Source organism: Diceros bicornis, chromosome 35 (genome assembly GCF_020826845.1).
Source record: "Diceros bicornis minor isolate mBicDic1 chromosome 35, mDicBic1.mat.cur, whole genome shotgun sequence".
Taxonomy (NCBI): domain Eukaryota; kingdom Metazoa; phylum Chordata; class Mammalia; order Perissodactyla; family Rhinocerotidae; genus Diceros; species Diceros bicornis.
In genome coordinates this window covers 884,396-905,605 of record NC_080774.1, presented here as the reverse complement: position 1 = coordinate 905,605, position 21,210 = coordinate 884,396, and the positions used below count along the sequence as shown (strand labels likewise).

Below are 21,210 nucleotides of genomic sequence, written 5' to 3'. Positions count from 1 at the left end.
GGAGGAGGGGGCTCCTGGTGGCTGGGTGTCCAGTGTGCAGGGTGCCGGGCCTGGGGTGGAGGACAGTGAAGTGCAGACTCATTGCTTTTCCCCAGGGCAAGAGACCCACGGACGCCTCGCCAGCATGCCCCCCCGGCCCCCAGGGCTCCCCAGGGCAAGAGACCCACGGACGCCTCGCCAGCATGCCCCCCCGGCCCCCAGGGCTCCCCAGGGCAAGAGACCCACGGACGCCTCGCCAGCATGCCCCCCCCGTCCCCCGGGGCTCCCCAGGGCAAGAGACCCATGGACGCCTTGCCAGCATGCCCCCCCGACCCCCAGGGCAGGTCAGAGCCCCCCTCAGCCCAGAGACCAAGTCGCACTGCGTGTGCTGCTTCCTTCACCGCCCCAGGGGCTGATCTTTGGGAAAATTCCCCATGGGGTCAGAGACTCCCAGCATTGCCAGGAACGACCCCTCCTCTCTCAGAAAGAGCCCCGCTGGCATGAGTGACAGGGAAAGGCAGCCCAGTGCCCTGTCCTCTCCGGAAGGGTGGGCTGCCTGCCCACAGCAAGCTGGGAACAGGGAATATTTGTGGGCCCCCCGCTCGAGGCTCTGCTATCTAGGCCCTGCCAGCCTGCTTTCCAGGTTACTCTGCAAGAATGGGGAGAAGCCTGGAAGTTACCGATGGTGCCCACAATTTCTCCCCCTGGGAGATCACCCAAGGGTGTGGAGACCCCGTGCACAGGAGGAGCTGGGTGGTCTGGTTTGTGGGCACTTGGCATCGTATGCTGTCCGTTCCCACTGCCGGGTGAGCCAAGCCCGCCCTGGGGCCCCGAGCCCATGGATCTAAGGCCCCCCACTGTGGGCAGGAGGCAGGAGTGGGCAGCTCGTACCCAGTGCTGCTTGGCACTGGGCTTGATGGGGCAAAGGGACGGGCAGAACCTTTCTGCCCAGAGACGGCGTCTTGGAGGCCCTAGGACAGCCCTGGGGAGGCCGTGCTCCTTCTCTACTCCAGGTGTCCCCTGGAGCCGATGCCAGGGATGATACGTAAACAGACGGGCATGGCCGTGTGCCAATAAAACTTTATTTATAAAAACAGGCTAGGGGCCTGGGTCCACGTTTGCTGACCCCTGCCTTAGAGCAACATGAGGAGGCGCCTGGCTCCTGGCGGGAGGCTAGCACGGGGATGCCCACCCCCGGCAGCCGACCAGCTCCGACTCCTGTGGACGAGCCGTAAGGTCTGTGTCGTTTGATCCGCTCTTTATTGGACCGAAGCAGTCGTGTCCTCACCTGCACACGGCCGTGCGGTGTCTTTGGGACACAGCAGCTGACGTCCCCCGTCCTCCTCTCTCGCTGGCGTGGAGAGGGCTCTGCTCTGCTCCTGAGTCAAGACTCAGGTGATCACAGGAAGGCGGAGCACGGCAGCAAGGGACAGCGCAGCCACAGGAGGCCACGGGAGGTGGTGCATCTGCCGCAGGAGGACGGGAGCTCGGCCTCCCTCTGCGTTCACAGGGGGCGATGTCTGCGGGGGGTATGTACAGGGGCTTCAGCACATGCAGAAAAGGTGGCCGTCCAGGCGGCTGGACAGAAATACCGTAGAAAAGGCACGTAATTTGGGGCTGGAGCTGGCGGTCAGCTGCCGTGCTCAGGCAGAGCCGCCTGGCCCAGGACGGTCCGCGCTCCTGGTGGGGTGGCCGATCCCCAGCATCTGCCTCCAGGGCACGCAAGGTGGCCCCACTGTCCCGGGCGAAAGGGTCCCCCAGGAGAGGTCCCGGCCTGAGATGGTGCGGGCACGGCCAGGGCCCTCGGGGTTTGGTGGCGGGTGGGTGGGAAGGGGCGCGATACCATCCCCAGGTCCTCAGGGTCTTTATGGGGAGGGGCGCAGGGCGAGGCTGGGGGGTCAGTGCCGCCCGTGCTTGACCCAGTTTCTGATCGTCCACTTCTGCCCCGAGCACCTCTGCACTACCAGCCGCAGCCCGAAATTGGCGTCCTTGGACATCTCCACCTCCAGGCACCGGCCAGTGTCCCGGCTCACGATGGGGCCGCTCTGCGGGGAGGGAAACCGTGTCAGCACAGGCGCCCAAAGTCCTGTCCTGAGAGCGTCCCTCTGTCCTCCTACATCCTCCCAGCCCCCACCCCATCAGCCAATCTACCCACCTGCCCTGCTCCTGGGGTCAGAGGAGTGACCAGGGCAGCGGAGTCCAGGGCCCCTGAGAGGGCATTTCCCCCAAGGTGCCTCCCTGACTCCTGGCATGTGCCATGTGCCTGTTGGTCACCTCTGAAGGCCTCTGCTCCCCCAAACATCAAGGCCCTGGCCCGACCCCAAGGACCCCAGGATTGTATCCTGTGTATTCTCCGTCCTTCTCCAAACAGTCCTTCTCCTGCCGTCTGGCCCTCACTGCCCTGGCCCCAAACCCAGCCTCTCGGGGACCTCGGGCCCTTGTTGGCTTTGCTCCGCACAGCGACACTCATTCCTGCAGCCTCTCAGCCTCTCCTGTGACCGGAAATCCCCAGACAGGGTTGTGCGTTTATCTATCAAGTGGTCTGCTCAATGGGAGCGATGACAGAGGTCTGTGTGGGATGTGAGATTTGCGGGGAGATGAGGACGGTCTCCTGGAAGAGGAGCCGGGAGAGCCACGGGGCCCTGGCCAGAGCTCGGGGCAAGGGGGGATGTCCAGGACGCTGGGGCAGATCCCCGGGGCTCAGAGACCATGGTCAGGAGCGGGGTTTGATCTCGTGTGTGGTGGCAGACTGCTCAAGAGCGTTAAAGCAGGGGGCACCACGGGCAGAGAGCTGCTGGGAAGACTGGTCAGACACACCCAGGTCCTGACGCCCAGCACCTGGCAACCTGATCTTGTGGGAAACAGGGTCTGTGCAGATGCAATTCGCTAAGAGGAGGTCACACTGGAGGAGGTGTCCCCTAAGGAGGGAGGGATCCTGGGACACAGAGGGAAGAAGGAGGGGCAAAGGTCGGAGGGATGGGGCCACAAGCCAAGGAGGCTGGCGACACCAGGAGCTGGGAGAGGCAGGGAGGACTCGCCCCTGGAGCCTGGGAGGGAGCGCCGCCCAGAGACACCTTGATTTCGGACGCCTGGCTCCAGACTGAGAGAATAAATGTCTGTAGCTTTAGGCCGCCCAGCTCGTGGTCGTTTGTTATGGGCGATTTAGGACACAAGCGGGTTTTAGGGAGAAGGTTGGGGCGCTGCTGCAGATGAGAGAGACTCGGCAGGAAGGGAGGGTGTGGGGGACCTGTGAGGCTCAGGCCCCGAAAGGTGACGGCCTGACTTGGGTGGAAACACCGGAGGCCGATTCCATGGGGGATGTGCTGAGATGGAGACGCCCTGGGGCCACCCAGAGAAGCGTGTGTGGTGTCTGGATGGACGGGTGTGAAGCTCAGAGCCGGTTGGGGCTGCATACAGAGACGGGAGGGTGTCAGGAGAGGAGCAAGCTGGGCGCTAACCCAGGGGGAGCCCAGGGGGACCCGAGGAGAGTGGAGGCAGAAGGGGCTGCTAAGGGAATGAGGTCAAATGGCCCCAACCGAACGCGGAGGAAGCCAGCAGAGGGAAGTGCAGCCACAGGGTTCTGCTCACAGAAGGCCAAGAGCGGCGGCTAGGAGGGGCGGGGCGGGACATGCAGAGGCCCCGGGAGGGCCGGCCACACGCTCTGCTCCTTTCTTGCACTTAGGACGCGTGTGCTGCTCACGTCCAGGCCACGTTCCAGCAGCGACCTTATGAGGGCAGGAGGCCTGGGTGGGGAGTGGCCGGAGCTCCAGGAACGGGGTGTGGGCAGGAGGGGGCCACTGGGGGTCCGGGCAAGAGGGGGCCACAGGGGGTGCAGGGGCTGCTCCCACCAGGCCGGGGGCCACACCTGAACCTGCAGCCCAAATGTTTGCTCTTGGGGCTCATGGTTCGAACCCGGCATCCCAGCAACCCCACAAGGGCCCAGGAGGGGCTGATTTCAGCAGAGTCCCAGCAATTCCAGTCTGGCCTCACCAGGCCAGCAGCTGGGGGCTCCAGGAGGAGGGGGCGGAAGTGTGGGGGCTCCGGGACCAGGGGGCGGAAGTGTGGGGGCTCCAGGAGGAGGAGGGGGCAGAAGTGTGGGGGCTCCGAGACCAGGGGGCGGAAGTGTGGGGGCTCCGGGGTGAGGAGGCAGCCGCAGTGCTGTGACCAGATGGCTGGGGCCCTTCCCAGCTGTGTGACCCTGGGCAAGTCACCTGACCCCTCTGAGATGAGGTTCACGTGGGAGCAGCTGATCCAGGCCCCTGCTCCCCGAAGCCCTGCCCCCATGGCCCTCACCTCCCTCCACGGGCTGCCCGAGGCCCCAGGGTCTCAGCAGCCCCGCTGACCTGGGTGAAGTCCCACAGCCGCTGTGCTGGCCGGGCCACGTCCTCGCACTTCTTCAGGGCAGGCGTGCGGCCCCTGCCATCGTCCACCAGGCACTTGGAGTCGGGCAGGAAGGCGGTGGAGCCCAGGGGGCCCAGCTGCAGCAGGCCCTCGGCGCTGTACCGCACCAGCTGGGGAGGGGGCCGCATGAGCCGGGCGCCGGGGGCCGAGGAGACCCTGGACCGGGCCGTGGCAGGGCCGGGCTGGACGGAGCAGGGTGGGGCACTGCCCACCCGTGCCTGCCCCGTCCCCTGAGCCGGCTTTCCTGGGGAGGGGCCAGGCCCGGGCGCAGGGGAGACGGGTGCCCACGGAGAGCCCACCGGGGACGGCCTTCCCGACAGCCCTGCTCCTGGCCCGCTCCTCCACACAGCTCCTCCTTGCCAGGCGCCTCGGACTCCTCCCCAGAACTGCGCTGGACCCCTGCCCCGTGGGGCCCAGTGCCTCGGCCTCGGGCACGGAGGCAGAAGGGGGACAATGTCACAGGTGTCACCTCATCTGCCCTCAGACCATGAGGCGAACTTTCAATTCCACAGGAAGGGCAGCCCCAAGTTCAGTTCACCGTGGTCCTTGTCATGTTGTTTGCAAAACACCAAGTGAGTGACAACTACACACTCACAATGGAAACCAACACTCTAGATTCCTGCCCCTCCCCGGCTGTGTGACCGCAGGCAAGTCACATCACCTCTGTGCCTCGGTCTCCTGTGTGTGAGCAGATGTGGCAGCACCTGCCACAGGGCTGCTGTGAGGACCCCACAGGCACTCACCACATGCAAAGGGCTCAACGCAGCAGCGAGCGCTCGACACACACAGCGGTCACTGTCTGGAAGGCACGTCTCTCTCCTTTCTCTGCCCTACCTCCCCCGCTCTCTCTTTTTGTCTCACGTAGGAGCTCGTGCTTGGGCATGCACACACACACACACACACACACACACCACCTGTACACGTTGTTCCCTCGCTACAGAAGGCTGTATCTTCCGTCACAATCTTACAGGACCATAAGCAGCAGCACACCCCGCCCTGCGCGTTCGTGTCACGCTATGACTGACTCCCCGTTAAGGGTGGGGGTCTATATCTCTCCCGAAGTCTCTCTGGGGAGCGTGTGAACATTGCGGAGGTGGCGAGCTCTGACTTCTGAGGCTGGGCATGAAGGGTTGTGACACCTCCCGGCTCTGAGGGGACGCTGGCCCTCGGATCGGCTGCCAGGCTGTGAGAAGGCCCGAGTGGCCTGGGGAGAGGCCACGTGGGGAGGGTCCGAGGCCCCTGGGCGGCCAGCCAGGTGAGCGTGCCAGCTCAGAGGTGGGTCCTCCAGCCGTCAGCGGGCCCGGGCCGCTGCTGTGTGGAGCCAAGAGCACTGATCCTGCTGAACGCGCCCAAGCCACAGATTTGTGAGCAAAATAAAGACTGGTTCTCTCGGCTGTTCTGTTTGGGGGCAGATGGTGCCCGATGTACTCATGTTCTTCTCCGTTAACTTTCGGAGGCCGAGGACATTTTCAACCTGTGGTCCGCAGCCCGTCGAATGTCCGGCACGAACTCCACACCAAAGCCCCAGGGCCCGTGGCCGGCCCACAGGCAGACTCAACTGCACAAGCCACGAATTGGCATTGCCTGCGTGTGGAGCTGCCCGGGGGGCAGGAATCTCGGCCAGAGTCCGTGTGGGAGAGTCGGCCACGGCCACGCTCAGGGAGAGCTGGCAGTCAGTGAGTCCAACGGCTCGTCCCTCTGCCCGCTGGGCCCCGGCCAGCCAAGGGGGCCCGGTCAGGAGGCTGCTCGAGCTAACGAGGAGGAGCCTCTGCCCCCGTGACTCTGGCTCTCCCACTCCCCCGCGGCCCTGCCTCAGACACGCAGAGGGAGAGGCGAGCCGGCCACCGAGAGAGGTGTGCTCATGGGGCTGGGCACCAGAGGACCTGGTTCAGGAAGCCTCCTTCTTCTCCAGAGATGCATTCTGAAATATGCGAAGGTGAAGGAGACGATGTCTGCCACTTGCCTTAAAATGATTCAGAAGAAAAACAGATGACGTGAAAATGGCCCAATCTGGGCAACGCTGCATCTGGGTCAGGGGCCGAGGGCCCTGTGCTTCGTGGACACTGTTGCACACACTTTTTCTTCTTTTTTGCCCTACAAACCTTTAAAAGTGTAAAAACCTTAATTTGGCCCACAGGCTGTAGTTTGCTGACCCCTGAAAGGATGACGAGTGTGGTTGGTCACCTTCTGACTTTTCTACTTTTCTAGACGTTTGAGAATTCTCACAAGGAAAGCTGACAGTAGAGGCAGTGCATCCGCAGCAACCCTGAGGCCGTCCTGGGTGGAGCCCGGGAGGGGGCTCTGGCGGCAGAGGGGGAGGTGGACATGCTGCCTCTGCCCCTTTCACATAAAGACTGGTCAGGCCACCTCAGTGGACAGAGCACTGGGGCCTCATCATGCGTGCAGAGCGGTCGTGTGCACTGGACGGTCCTGCTCGCTAGTGAACGTGTGTTTACCATGCATACGTGTGGCAGATTTGGGTCCGAGAATGACTTGCATTATGGCCGTTGTTATGGGTTGAATTGGGTACCCCAAAGGGTTCTGTGGAGTCCCCGCCGCGGCACCTGCGAATGTGACCTTGTTTGGAAGTAGGGTCGTTGAAGGCATGACCAAGGTGAGACGAGGTCGTTCTGGGTGAGGGTGGCCCTAATCCAGTGTGACTGGGGCTCAGGAGAGACAGTGGAGACACAGGGAGGAGGCCGGGTGAAGACTCAGAGACAGACCCACGCAGGAGGGAGCCACATGACCACAGACAGAGACAGGAGCCATGCGCACGAGCCGAGGACACCTGGAGCCATCAGGAGCTGGACAGGGCAGGAAGGACCCTCCTGTGGAGTCTCAGGAGGGAGCACGGCCCTGTGAGGCCTGGATTTCGGATTTCTGGCTCCAGAACTGAGCGAATAAATATCTTCTGTTTACAGCACATGGACACAGAGGGGTATCGGGGTTTGGGGACATAGCTTGTCCCACCTTAACGTCTTGGCAGCCTTCACAGTGGCCCAGGAGTGTGAGGGACCCAACAGACTGAGGTCCGTTTGCAAGGAGGAAACCACTGGCAGGCGTGTCCCACCCGGATGAGGACATGAGTCCATCTGACATCTCCGTGGGGCTCAGTCACCTGGGCCTGGCCCTCTCCCTCCCATCTCGCCTCCATCCGCCATGCCCCATTTCCAGCAGCAGCAAAGGCCACTTCTGCCGCCGCCCCAGGGTCTCTCCTTGTAGGGGGCTCCCTGTGGGCATTGCAGTGGGGTCATTGAGCACCCATACCTCACCCACCACACGGCTCCCTGCCCCTAACACCTCCGAGGCTGGCCCCTCGTGCTGCCCCTCCAGCCGCAGAGACGAAGATGACCTGGCATCTTCTCATGCAGCCAACTTGTGGTTGGGAAATAACCACATCGTCTCTCCTCACCGCCAGGTGGAGAGGAGTGAGGGGTGTTCAGAGACCCCCAACAGGATGCAGCTTCTCACCTCAGGTCTGTGAGGAGACGGTGCCAGCCAGAGAATCATCACTGCGACTGACAGGCCCCGGGAATCGATTTCTCCGGGAGCTGCGTCTGCATCTTGATGGGCGTTCCCATTTTGCTCTTAATCCAGGGCTGTCAGGCCGGAGGCTGCTGGGAGAGGCCTCCTGCGAGGGTCCTGCGGGGGGCTGCAGGAGGTGGGCAGCAGGGGAGCAAGTGCACCCTATGCTTCGTGTCACAGGCCATTAGCCCCCGGGTGGGCTATGTGGATGGTCAGGGTCTTGATGCCCCGGGGCTTGCAGAGGTCGCCGTGGATTCCTGCCCGACGGATGCCCCTGAGCACAGCTCAGATTCAGAGATTGAGACAGCACTTCGAGGAGGCCAAGGGTCATTTCAGCGGTGAACGGAGGTGAGGAGCGGGGGAAGCACGCGCCTGAGGTTTAATTTAAATAACACCCAACACCCGTTAAAAAGAAGCACTGCCCTCACAAGCGGGAGGATTCGCTTGGGATCAGAACATCAGGGGAGTCTCGTGTGTCAGCGTCGCCCGGAGCTTTGAAAACACACCGGTCCCTGCGCCACCTGGCCCCGGGGCCCAGGCATCAGAATGTATGTATTGAGAGCTGGAGCCCGGCCTGAAGATCACTTGCTGGATGCTCAGCTGATAAAAACTAGCAGTAACAGTGGTGCCTCTGAGGTCACGTCTACACTGTGTCAAACGCTTTACATACATTTACACACATTTTCCGCTTTGGCCCACACAGCAGCCCTGAGAAGTAAGTACCATCATCCCATTAGGTGGAAGGGAAGACCGAGGCACGGGAGGATAAGTGATTCGCCCAAGTCCCGTTTGGCGCCAAAGGACTTGATCCTAATCAGCCTGGGCGAGGCGTCTCCTGGAGGGGCCCACGCGGCTCTGAGTGCCCGGCCTCAGCGCAGTGACGCCAGGACGCCCAACAGGCCTGGTGCCCCGGAACCCACCTCCCGCCTGGGGTCAGGGGGGCTGCCGGCCCTCAGGAGCATCACACAGGGGCGGGGGCAGCTGCTGCTCCTACCTGCGAGGACATCCCGTGGCAGGGGTAGAGGATGGCTCGGTCGTCGTCCTCCGCGCCCTGGTCCAAGCAGTAGCCGCTGGCTTTGCTGTTCCTCACCTGCGACCAGAAACCAAAGGAGAAGCCCCGTCGAGGAGGGTCTGGAAGGCTGGAGGCAAGGCTACAGGGAGCTTTACCCACCCCGCCCCCTCTCAGGGCAGGGGGGCTGCTCTGCGGCCAGCTGTCTCAGGACAGCGTGAGCCTGACGCCCGGGATGGCCCTCCCGAGATGAGACCCATGGGGCCCTGGGCGGGGAGGCGGTGGGGTGGGGGGTGGGGAGGTGCTCTGGCCGGCCAGCTGGCCGGGGAGGGACTGGCTGGGCTCTTCAAAAGGGATGACCGTGCATGTCACTGGAGGAGGCACACACAGATGTGCCCCCCGGGGGTGTCTGGAGAGCTGGCAACCCCTCCACAGATGAAACTCGCCCACGGAGGTGCCAGCCTTGGGAAACAGGAGGACGGCCTGGCTGCCCCGTGAATGGACTCCCTGCGTTTACGCCCCATGTGTAATGTGTGACTGCAGGTCCCCCCTCAAGAGGCTGAGGCTGCTCCCAGGCCCCCGAGTCTGGGCTTGGCTGACAGGACACAGCAGAAGTGTCTGTGCGGCTCCGAGCCTCAGGATGCCTGCAGCCTCCTCTGTCTTGGAACCCGACGCCACCCTGAGAACCAGCCGCCAGCCTGCTGGAGGTGAGAGACGCGCGGCCCCTCCCGCCCCAGTGCCCAGCCGATGGCCAGGAGCGTGAGTGAGCCCGTCCCAGCGGCCTGCTGGCAGACCACAGACGTGTGAACAGGACCAGCCGAGGTCAGCTGTGCTGGGCAAGCCCTGGACTCGTGAGCAAGCACGGACGCTCCTCCCAGCCGTGTTTCAGGGCTGCTGGTTCTCAGCACCAGCTCACTGACAGCACTGCCACCCCGAGAGCTGTGACAGGTTTGGACGTGGACATCCAGCACATTCTGTGGGTGGGCGTGCGTGAATCTGACTCCTCGTGGTCAGAGGTGGGCAGGGCAGAAGCCCCGGAGGGTCTGGGAGGACAGTGGTTTCCCGTTCACACCACCAATGCATTAAAGATGCTCCAGGCCACCCAGAAACCTCTGTGCCCAGAGGGTTGGAGTCTGGCCTAGGCGTGGACTGGGAGCTCCAGGAATGGATAGGCCCGCTAGGACTGTCCACCCCAGCACCTCCCCACCCCCACTGCCCGAGCGCTAGCCCAGGGCCAGAGAGCACACATTCCTTCCACACGGGGCCTGGGGTTTCCTGGAGCAGCTGACAGTCTGAGTGAGGGGGAGGCCGCCCTCTCCACCAGCACAGGCCAGGGTGACAGGGCGGACTCTAAAGAGAGCAGAGTGTGGCTGTGCACGTGGGAGCCGGTGCAGACGTGTGCCTGTCCGTGTGTGTGTGTGTGTGTGTCTTCCTGTTGTGCACTTATGTGCAGGCACCATGGCACGTGAACATGGTTGTATAATGTGAATGTGTCAATGCGTGCACTCTGTGTGCAGGTACCCACATGTCCTCGTGACATTTGTCTTGACAACAGGTACTTGTGCCGTGCACGGGCAGCGCCTTGGGCTGGGGTTTGTGCACATGGGTCAAGACGGATGGGTCACTCCATGTGCAGATGAGCAAAACGTTTACGTCTGTGTGCACTTATACATACGTGTGTGTTTGCATGGATTAACGTGCATGTACGTGTGTATAAACACTGTGCATGCATGTATACACATGCATGTGAATGTATTTGTGTCTATACACACATGTGTCCCTGAATCTACTTGTGTGTACTTTTGTATGCACGTGTGTGTGTGTGGGCTCCTACAGTGGCATGTGCCGTGTACGTGTGAATGTGTCTGCACACTGCTGTCTGCTGTCCGTGAACAGAGTGTGCGTACAGGTGAGGGTGTGCAGACTGGGGTGTTGGGACTTCAGGACGTGGGAACGCTGGGGGCGGGGGTGTGCTCGGGGCCCTCGGGTAGAGGCGGTACCTCTCCGTACGTGAGGGTGTCATTGTAGGTCCTCATTTCCGGGTACACGTTCTCCAGGTACCACTTGAAGCTGCGGCATTTCAGCCTCTCGCGCAGGGCTAGCCGCTCGGACACGTCCCCGAAGTCCACCCCTGGGTTCTGCGGGTGGGAAGCGAGGCAGGAAGGCGCTTGAGTCCCCACAGCCAGCTCTGCCCACGATGGGGGAGCTCCCGGACCTGGAGGCCCTCCTCACAGGAGCAGCACCCCCCCAGGGCTCCGAGGCGCTGAGCCCCATCCAGGTGTGGCCTCCTGCCCTCCCAGGACCCTGAAGGTCCAGGGCAGCTGCTCCCGATGGGAAAGGCCTGGCTTCTCCACCTGCCTGATTCGCAGTGGGTCCTACTGGACACCGGCCCCGGCCTGGACAGACGGCCACTGGCTGTGTCCTAGCTTGTCCACACCCTGTACACTCCAAAGACAAGACTGGCCCTGGCCCAGCTCCTGGGAGGTGGCCTCCCGGCCCTTGGAGTGTCCCGCCTGATTCGAGTCTTGTTCACTTGGGATCTGAGCCAGACCAGACTGTCTAAGCTATAGGGTGGTCTATGGGGGGCTTTGGGCTGGGGGCTACCAGTTTCACTTCTGCAGGGGCTGGAGACACAGTCGGCCATGCGGGAGGTCAGCCATGTGCACGTGGAGGAACCCCGGGACAGAACGGGCACGGAGGTCTGCTTGACGATACACCATACATGGTCACCCGGCATTGCTGTGACTCCCGGGGAATCTGTTTTTTCACTGTAATGAACCACAACCCTGAATACAACAGCCTTTCTGAGTTCTGAGTCCTTCTAGCCAGTCACTGACCTGAGGCTGGTTGTGGGGCCCCGACAGTCTGGGGGCACCAAGCTCCTTGGGGACATGAGGGGGTTTGAGGAAGCTCCTCCCCACGCCCAGGCCCTCGAGGCCCCGAATCAGCTGAGGACCGACAGCTGAGCCTGGCGTGAAGGGCAGACACAGGGCAGGACTTGTGCATGTGTGGCCTTGGGAAAGTCCCTCTGTGCCTCGGTTTCCCCATCTGCATGGGGGGACGATCCCAGGAGAAGCCCCTGCGGCCTCCATGTGGGGAGTCGGGGTCAGGAGGTGTGGAGCCTCCCGGGGGTGATGGTAAGATGTGGGGCATTTCCCGGCTCAGAGTCGGTAAGTCCTCACACGCTGCCCGAGGCCTGCAGCTTCGACACCCTAGGTTCCCTTCCGGGTGCTAACGGGGCACCGTCACGTCGCACATTTTCCTAGTCAGTTCACGTTATGGAAAACAGGGCTTCACGAGAGGCAGCGTGCTCTCCTCTCATCTCTAACGCACGAGTGCACGTCTCCATGGCCTCCTCCGCCTTGTGGCTGGAAACCTCGCGTGAGGAGCCCGAGGGGAGGATCCCCAGGGGGTCGCTCGGGCTGACATCCAGCCCGTGCCCCCCAGGCAGCGGCATCCCAACGCTGGGTGTGCTCCGCTGGTGGGTGGTGAGCCGGTTTAGGAGGGGCCGTGCGAGTTTTCAAATGTCAGGACGTGTTGCACGTAATACAGGTAAGTGCTGTTTCTGCAACTTTCTTTTTTTTTTTTTGTGAGGAAGATCAGCCCTGAGCTAACATTCATGCCAATCCTCCTCTTTTTGTTGAGGAAGACCGGCCCTGAGCTAACATCTATTGCCAATCCTCCTCCTTTTTTTCTTTTCCCTTTTTCTTCCCAAAGCCCCAGTAGACAGTTGTATGTCATAGCTGCACATCCTTCTAGTTGCTGTATGTGGGACGCGGCCTCAGCATGGCCGGAGAAGCGGTGTGTTGGTGCGCGCCCGGGATCCGAACCCGGGCCGCCAGCAGCGGAGTGCGCGCACTCAACCATCAAGCCACGGGGCCGGCCCCTGTTTCTGCAACTTTCTTGTCACGTGTGCGAGCTCTAGATGCTGACAGGTGTCAACACACACACATATGTACAAGCGTGTGCTGGGTCAGGAAGCGAGACCTAGCTCTTACCGTGGGCTATGTGAAAAAAGTTGTTTCGAGGACAAGAGTGCCGCGGGGACACGCGAATCCACCTGCTGCCAGGGAAGCGGCAGGTGAGTGAAGGCTGGTGCCGGAATCCGTGGGGTGTGAGGGGCAGGCAGCCTGGACGTCACACCACGAGAAGGGCAGCATCTCCTCAGCACAGGCATACACACGTGCGCACGCACACACACACACACATACGTGCACGCACACACATATGCACGCACACGCGTGTGCACACACACATGCACGCTTAAGCCCACTTCTCCAGGCTAACCCACCCCGTTGCCCCCCGGCCACATGTTGTTGGTTGGGAAGCTCTGGTTTTCGCCGCCCTGCTAACAGATGTCTGTGGCCGTGTCTCTCTACGTGGCCCGACTGCTCAGGCTGCGGTCCCCACGATGTGCAGTGAGGCTGGGGGGCAGCCACCCTCACTTCCAGCTGTCGGGCATGACCACGTCGGCCGGGCCGGCACTCACAGCCCTTTCCCAGATGGGCCCCATTACGGGTGAGGCTGTCCCCGAGGGTGGCCCGGCTGTCCCCAGGGTGTGGCATCCACGCAGGCCTGGCCCGGGCCCTGGGCCCCCACTGGCTCTGGCTTCGATCCCCCGCCCTGCCCGCCCAGCCTGGCTTACGGTCATGGGGATGTTCCAGGCCATGTAGACGTGGGACTTGAAGCCGTCCATCCACACCTCGGCCGCCCGCAGGGCGTTGCGCTTGGCGTAGTAGTCGATGTCGTTGTTGTAGGGCTTCCTCGTGCGCTCGATGTGGGCCACGCGGGAGCAGGGCAGCACCTCCATGCTGCCGCCGCACTGCCACACCTGCGGGGAGCAGGAGCCCCTGGGTGCCAGCCCACCTGCCCCGCCAGCACCGGGAGGGAGGAGGGCCTGGGGCCAGGGGAAACCACACCCCTGCTCGCAGACCCAGGGCACACCCGCCCGAGGGCGCCGGAGGCCCGGCGGCCGTGGGCTTGTTCAGGGGGAGCCGCCAAAGAGAAGTCCCCACAAAGCCAGGGCGCGAGGCTGCGCCCCTGCGATTCCTCCCAGTTTCATTTCTCTCGCACGTTACAGGAGACGATCGATGGAGGGATCTTTCCCAAGGAGATTCCACCCACCTGACCCCTCACTGTCCCGGTCCCGGGCCCCCACCCCGCCGCCCTCCGCTCGTTCTGCGGGGACCCCGCGGGAGGGGGATCCCCAGCGGCTGCCCCGGCCGGACAGGCAGACCCACCATCTGGTTCAGGACGAGCAGCGTGTGTGCAAACACCCCCAGCCCACCGCACACCTCACAGCCCAAGGCGCACACTGCCTCACATCCCGCACAGACGCACGGCCCCGGGCTGAGGAAGAAAAGTCCCAACGGCTGCTCCCTCCCAGACAAGGCGCCCCACGGCCCCAGCCGGGGGAGCCCGCACGCGGAGCAGACACGTTTGCGTCCTGACCTCCCGTGTGAGTGTTTATGTGTCGTCGTCTCACTGCGCAGCGCCCGGCCCACGAGGCACGTTCTGTCCTCCTGTCCCCCCCACGCTATCCTTCCTGCGATGGTTCATTTTGTGTGTCAGTTGATGGGGCCACGGGTGCCGGGATGTTTGGTCACACATCATTCGGGGTGTGTCTGGGAGGGTGTTTCCAGGGGAGATTAGCATTCGACTTGGTGGCTGAGTCAGGCAGATGGCCCTCCTCCACATGGGTGGGCCCCATCCAATCAGTTGAAGGCCTGAACAGAACAGAAAGGACGAGCAGGGAGAACTTGCTTTCTCTGCCTGAGGGTCTTCCAGCAGGGACTTCAGTCTCCTGCCTTCAGACCTGGACTGACACTCACACCACCGGCTCTCCCGGGTCTCCAGCTGGCCGACCACAGACCTGGGGCTTCTCAGCCTCCACGACTGTGTGGGCCCATTCCTTATAATCTCTGGAGAACCCAGACTAATACACCACCCCAACCTACCCCATCCTACCCTATCCCACCCCACCCCATCCCACTGAAAAAACGCTGATGTGATCCACCAGGTTGATCTCACCATGAACAAATGGTCTAATCAAGCCCACCCACGCTCTTTCTTCAGTCAATTTGGGGTGCCAGGCACGTGCGAGGCACTTCACTCGCCTCATCTCACGCACCCCCACCACAACCCAGGGAAGGATAGGCACCACAGGCAATATTCTCACTGTACAGAAGAGGATACTGAGGGTCAGAGAGGCTAAGCCAGATCTCACAGAGCAGAGCCGGGATCTGACCAGGCCTGACTGACCTGTGCTGCCCGCAGCCCCCACCCAGGCACTGTCTTCTCGAAATTTCCATCTTTTACAGTTGAAATGTAATAACAGTTCACAAACATTTGTCTACACTGACAAACACTTGAAAGTTGTCATTCTGATTGTGGAGAGGATGGGCCTTAATTCACTTCACTATTGCCCAGTTATTAGACTTTCAAATTCTCCTCATATAGTTTCTTTACTATTCAAAACAATGCTACAAAACACATTTAAAATGTTTTTTGGATAAACTTTCGCTGTAACTTGGCAGGCACGAGTATTCTAAGCTAAAGTCTTGCTCGCAAGGTGGCCATGTGACACATTCTGGCCAATGAGATGTAAGCAGGAGTCACAGGATGAGGCTTTTGGAAAAGCTGTGGCTTATCCTGGTTAAAAGAAGAAAAAGGAACAGACTCAGCTGGCAAGACCCTTTGCCCCTTTTCCCTCTTTCTGCTAGGAATGTGGATGTGAGGTCTGGAGGAGTGGCAGCCACCTTATGACCATGAGGCAACAAACATGAGGCTCAAGGTCTACACAATAAGCCTGGCTGATGGAAAGTTAGAAAGAGTCTGAGTTCCTGTGGTTGTTGTGGAGTTGCCATATCTGCTCTGTGCTTCATGAGACACCTAAATCTCTATCTCAACCTCAGTTCAAGCCTCAGTTAGTATAATGTTGGTACATTCCTAACTGATAAAGCTTGACCAGGAGGTGACAGTGGGATGAAGAGAAACCCCAACAATCCTGTGTCGGGGCAGGTGGGGGATTAACTTTGTTCTCATTACAGATGAAAATAAGAACTGAGGCACAGAGAGGTTAAGAAATGTCTCCAAGGTCACACAGCTGGTTGGTGGTGGGGCAGGGACCTGGAACTATTGCTGGAAGCCCCTGAAGTTGCTTCTTCACCTGGAGCTGTGGAGGTGACACAGAGATGTCACACGGTCTGAATGTTACCGTCACACCCACCCTGTGTCTCAACCACTAATTATTTCAATCAACTTGGCTAATTGCCACCCAAACCGAAACAGCAAACATGACGGGGAGGACCAGGTGTCAGGGCAGCAGGCAGCTGCTCAGATGGAAGGAGCTCCGGGCGCAGGGGAGACCCCGCCCCGCCCCTCAGTGTCCCCCACCCCCACCCCCACCCGCCTCAGAGCCTGCGGCGGGTTCCCGAGAGGTGGGACTCCAGAGTGGCCGCAGTCCTCTCGCTTGACAGCTACGACCCGCTCCTTCAGACCCAGAAATAATGACCCGTCGGCACGGCCCCAGCGAGCGGCTCGCTCACTGTGCGGATGTCAGGTGGGAGATGTGAGCCGACACGTGCCCCAGGGGGAGCGGGAAGGAGTCTGCCGGTGGGGACCGAGACGGGGACATGGAGGGCACAGCCTGGCGACAGGCCCGGAGCGTCTCCCCTCCCCCCCACGCCCTTAGAACATCCATTCTGAAGGGAGCTTGTCACCGACTAGGTGCCTGGAGAAACTCAAAGGTGGGTTTGGAAGCAATTAACTGTTTTTCCAGGTTGTTTCTTTTCCTTTTGTGTGCTAAGGAGATGTAACCACCAGCCATCCTGAAACTGACCAAGCCTCACCTCCAGAGCCGCCCCATGACCTCTGCCTTATCTTTAACGCAAAGGTCTCTCCAGGAGGAGCTTAGGCCTCATTATGCGGAAGCATGTTCTCCAACTGAGCTGTGCAAGCAAATACCTGCCTCTCCCTTTTGAACATTCATTCCCCAACCAAATAAAAGTTCCTGCTTTCCTTTGTTCGGGATGCCATGACTTTGGAAATGATTCCTCATGGCCTCCTACCTGCAACAAATACACTTTACTTTGTGAGACAGCTTCCACTGGTGTAGTGTCTTATTTAACTCACCAGGAGACGAGCCCACTTGGTTCGGTATCAAGCTGACCTTTCTCCTTTCTCTCCCCACATGCGTCATGCCGCTCGATGATCAGAGTGACGTTTTCTGGAGCGCCCTGTCAGCAAGGAGCCAGCGCTCCCTGCGGCTCTGCCTCCGTCCACACGGCCAGGGGAAGCGAGTGTGTCCTACTCCACATCACTGCCGTGGAGACACTTTTCTGGTCTCAGAGTTGATTTAATTCACAGCCTCCCTGCGGCCAGGAGCGTGGCACGCGGCCCCTTGCCGGCCCCAGGGCTTCTCAACGAGCCCTCTCCGTCTTTGCTGGCACCGAGCTGTCCCCGATGAGAAATGCCCTCAGAATCTCCGAGAGGGATTTAAAATCCCGCGGTCCAGGCCTTGCCGTTCCGCCCCCCACCACGTCAGACACTGGTGGTGGGCCGGGTGCGAGAGCTTCCACAGCTGCCCTGGGACTCTGCACTCAAGGGTGAGAACACACCGCCCCAGGGGCCCCACTGGGGAGCCGGGAGGGAGCGACCCTGGAGCTGTCTGACCACCTCATGCCTGCCCTCGGCTCTTCCCAGAGAAGCTGCCTCCTCCGGCCGCCCGCCTGGAGCACCACCTTCTCTCTGGACTCTCCTCCAGGCCAGCCCACCCCTCCTCGCCTGCCCGCTGCCTCTTGGGCCCTCCTCTGGTGTCATGGGGTCATGTTGGCCTCTCTTTAATCCTCCTCAATTCATCAGAACCCCCCGCCGAGAGCCACATGCCACACACAGGGGAATGTCACCTGCCTCTTTCCCTCAGTCTCCCCCTCTCAAAACCAGAAACATGCATTTGATATGGTTACTTTACAACAGTGTATTTTTGTTTTTAGAGAAATATGCTGTTTCTTTACAAACAAGAATTGAAAAATTCACACACACACATAAATCTGGAGGACGATATGGAAACTGTGAACAGTGCTTATCATGTGAGAGAAGGCTTTTACTTCCTATACCATATTTCTGTAATAGCTGAGTTTTAACACGGAGAACGTGTTGCTTTTATAATCCAAATAAAGTGAAGACTGCTCCCCCTCTTGGCTTCGCCACCACTCCAATACGCCCGACTCTTTAATCCCACGGCAGCCTCCCCGTGACTGCGATGACCTTGAAGATGCGGAGGTTAACAAATTCACCTCGTGTGTCAATGTGGTTACAAGAAAACAACTCTCAAGTTATTCGGGCACTGGAACCACAGCAGTACAGTGTCTCTCTAGTAAGTCAAACCATGCAAAATTGCCTTGTGTGTTCATCAAAAACAGTTGAATATCAGCAATTTTATGTGGTTCAACCTAATGTTCCCTTCATCCACCCATTGAATTACCCACCCATTCACCCAGCAACTCATCCATCCATCTACCACTCACCCATCCATCCACCTACCCATCCATCCACTATCACCACCCACCATCCACCATCCACCACCCACCATCCACCCATCCACCATCCACCCACCCACCCATCCACCATCCACCAACCACCATCCACCCACCCACCATCCACCATCCACCCATCCACCATCCACCCACCCACCCATCCACCATCCACCATCCACCATCCACCCACCCACCCATCCACCATCCACCATCCACCCACCCACCCATCCACCATCCACCAACCACCATCCACCTACCCATCCACCATCCACCCATCCACCATCCACCCACCCACCCATCCACCATCCACCATCCACCATCCACCCACCCACCCATCCACCATCCACCAACCACCATCCACCTACCCATCCACCATCCACCCATCCACCATCCACCCACCCACCCATCCACCATCCACCATCCACCATCCACCCACCCACCCATCCACCATCCACCCATCCGCCACCCACCCATCCACCATCCACCCACCCACCCACCCACCATCCACCATCCACCCACCCACCATCCACCCACCCACCCATCCACCATCCACCCATCCACCATCCACCATCCACCCACCCACCCATCCACCCATCCACCCATCCACCATCCACCCATCCACCCATCCACCATCCACCATCCACCATCCACCCATCCACCCATCCACCACCCACCCATCCACCATCCACCCACCCACCCATCCACCATCCACCCATCCACCCATCCACCATCCACCATCCACCCACCCACCCATCCACCATCCACCATCCACCATCCACCCATCCACCACCCACCCCTCCACCATCCACCCATCCACCATCCACCATCCGCCATCCACCCACCCACCCATCCACCATCCGCCATCCGCCATCCACCCATCCGCCATCTGCCATCCACCCACCCACCCACCCACCATCCACCCATCCACCCACCCACCCATCCACCATCCGCCATCCGCCATCCACCCATCCGCCATCCGCCATCCACCCACCCACCCACCCATCCACCATCCACCCATCCACCCATCCACCCATCCACCATCCACCCATCCACCATCCACCATCCACCATCCACCTACCCACCCATCCACCATCTGCCATCCACCCACCCACGCACTCACACACGGACACGCCCAGAGTGGCAGGCGGAGCTGGGAGGAGGATTTGGCAGGTTGTATCAAAAGCCATAAAAATATGTGTTTTATCTGATCCGGCAATTCCATTTCTAGAAATGTATCCTGAGGAAGTAACTGAGATGTGAGGAAAGATTCAGACACAAGAGCACTGATTTCAGAGCTGCACAAACTAGGGAAAGATGGAACGGTCTCAGGGTTGGCACGGACACCGCTCGGTGAGGGAGACTCTGCGGTTCTGGATGGACGTCACCCCCTGGGGACTCAGCCAGTGGTTACAGAAGGGATGCTCGTGGTTCACAGCTTTTAGGAAGTGTATACGTGTTAAACATAAAACGTGCAGCACACGTTATGTACGTGTACACACGCACACACGTAGGCAATGTTCGGATATACGGGAAAAGCTCTGAAAGGGTTCACATCGCGGCACTGACAGAGACAGAATCACGAGTGACTCTGATTTGGTTCCAGTTAGCTAACCTCCAGTGTTTTCCTCATAAAAGTCGCTTTCGTAAAGGAAAAAAACGTATCCAGAAGTACCCGCACATGGCAACATGGAGCCCTCGCTGCACGCTTGTTCTGTTCCAGGCACTGAGAGCTGATGTCACTGACTCCCCAGACAGCCCCCAGAGTTAAGTCTCCTGCGACCCTCCGTGACAGAAGGGGAAACCGAGGCTCAGAGAGAGAAGGTGGCCCAGCTGGTTAACGGGCAGAGGCAGGCTCCAAATGTGTCCCAAGGGGTCTTCCGAAAACCCTGTGTGGGCAGCAGGGCTTGTTCACAAAGACGTTCAAGTGGCCAGACTTTCTCTCCCCCAGCGGCATCTGCTTCTGCCCCCACCCCCACAGGCCTGATGCATCTGCTCAGATGGAGCAGAGGCTGGCTGGGCAGGCGAGGGGCTCACCCTGTGGTGACAGCCCTGCCCCGTGGGCTCCTGGGAGTGGGGATGCGTCCTCACCTTATGAGGCAGGCTGACCCACTTGCGACTAGAACAAGCCCTTCCTGAAAGCAGAACTAGAACAGGACTTCACGGCCCACTCCCCACCCTCCCCTTCTGCCCTCCGCTCACAGAGCAAGAAAGGTCTAGGACCAGCATGGGGGAACACCCAGGCGCCCCGCTGAAGTTTGACTGCAGGACCCCTCTCCCGAGTGTGGACCGGGGAGCAGTGAGGGCACCCTCCCTGCGCCCTCCGAGGGTGACAATGCCACTTGTCTGCTCCGGTGAGGCAGGAGCTTGTATAAGCCACTCGGGAGGACTAGGAAAAACCCGCCCCGGGCCCCAGATGTTCCACGGCCCACGCAGCCCTCAGAGGGCCGGGGTGTGGAGGCACAGTCACTGCCCCCGGTGCTGAGGTTTTCCCGCGGCACCCTGGAAGAGCCGCGAGTCCCAAAGTCAACGCGGAGCAGGCGCCCACGTCCGGCTTGTGTTCTGCGGCCGGATGGCTCTCCGCCGGGCCGCCCGCTGCTGCGGTGTCCTGACCTGTATTAACCTAACGGAGGCCCGGATCCATTTTCCCCTAATTGGCTCCAGGGCTCTCCTCATTAGGGGACGAGCCATTGGCTTGTCTACAATCACAGGAATGTAAACCAGCCCCCAGACCACAGAATTGCTCTCTAATTGGGGTGAATC

General features: G+C 60.5%; 1 protein-coding gene across 1 annotated transcript in view; it reads right to left on the bottom strand.

The window, feature by feature from the left end:
- Positions 1 to 1,053: 1,053 nt before the first annotated feature.
- The window catches only part of GALNT9 (polypeptide N-acetylgalactosaminyltransferase 9), a 97,275-nt gene continuing 77,118 nt past the window's right edge, over positions 1,054 to 21,210 (bottom strand). The window contains exons 7-11 of the mRNA XM_058531183.1: positions 13,560 to 13,745; positions 10,915 to 11,052; positions 8,900 to 8,995; positions 4,323 to 4,490; positions 1,054 to 2,024 (exon numbers count right to left, since the gene is read on the bottom strand). Of these exons, the coding sequence (XP_058387166.1) occupies positions 1,878 to 2,024; positions 4,323 to 4,490; positions 8,900 to 8,995; positions 10,915 to 11,052; positions 13,560 to 13,745 (735 nt within the window). The 3' untranslated portion in view covers positions 1,054 to 1,877. The remainder of the gene's footprint in view (positions 2,025 to 4,322; positions 4,491 to 8,899; positions 8,996 to 10,914; positions 11,053 to 13,559; positions 13,746 to 21,210) is intronic.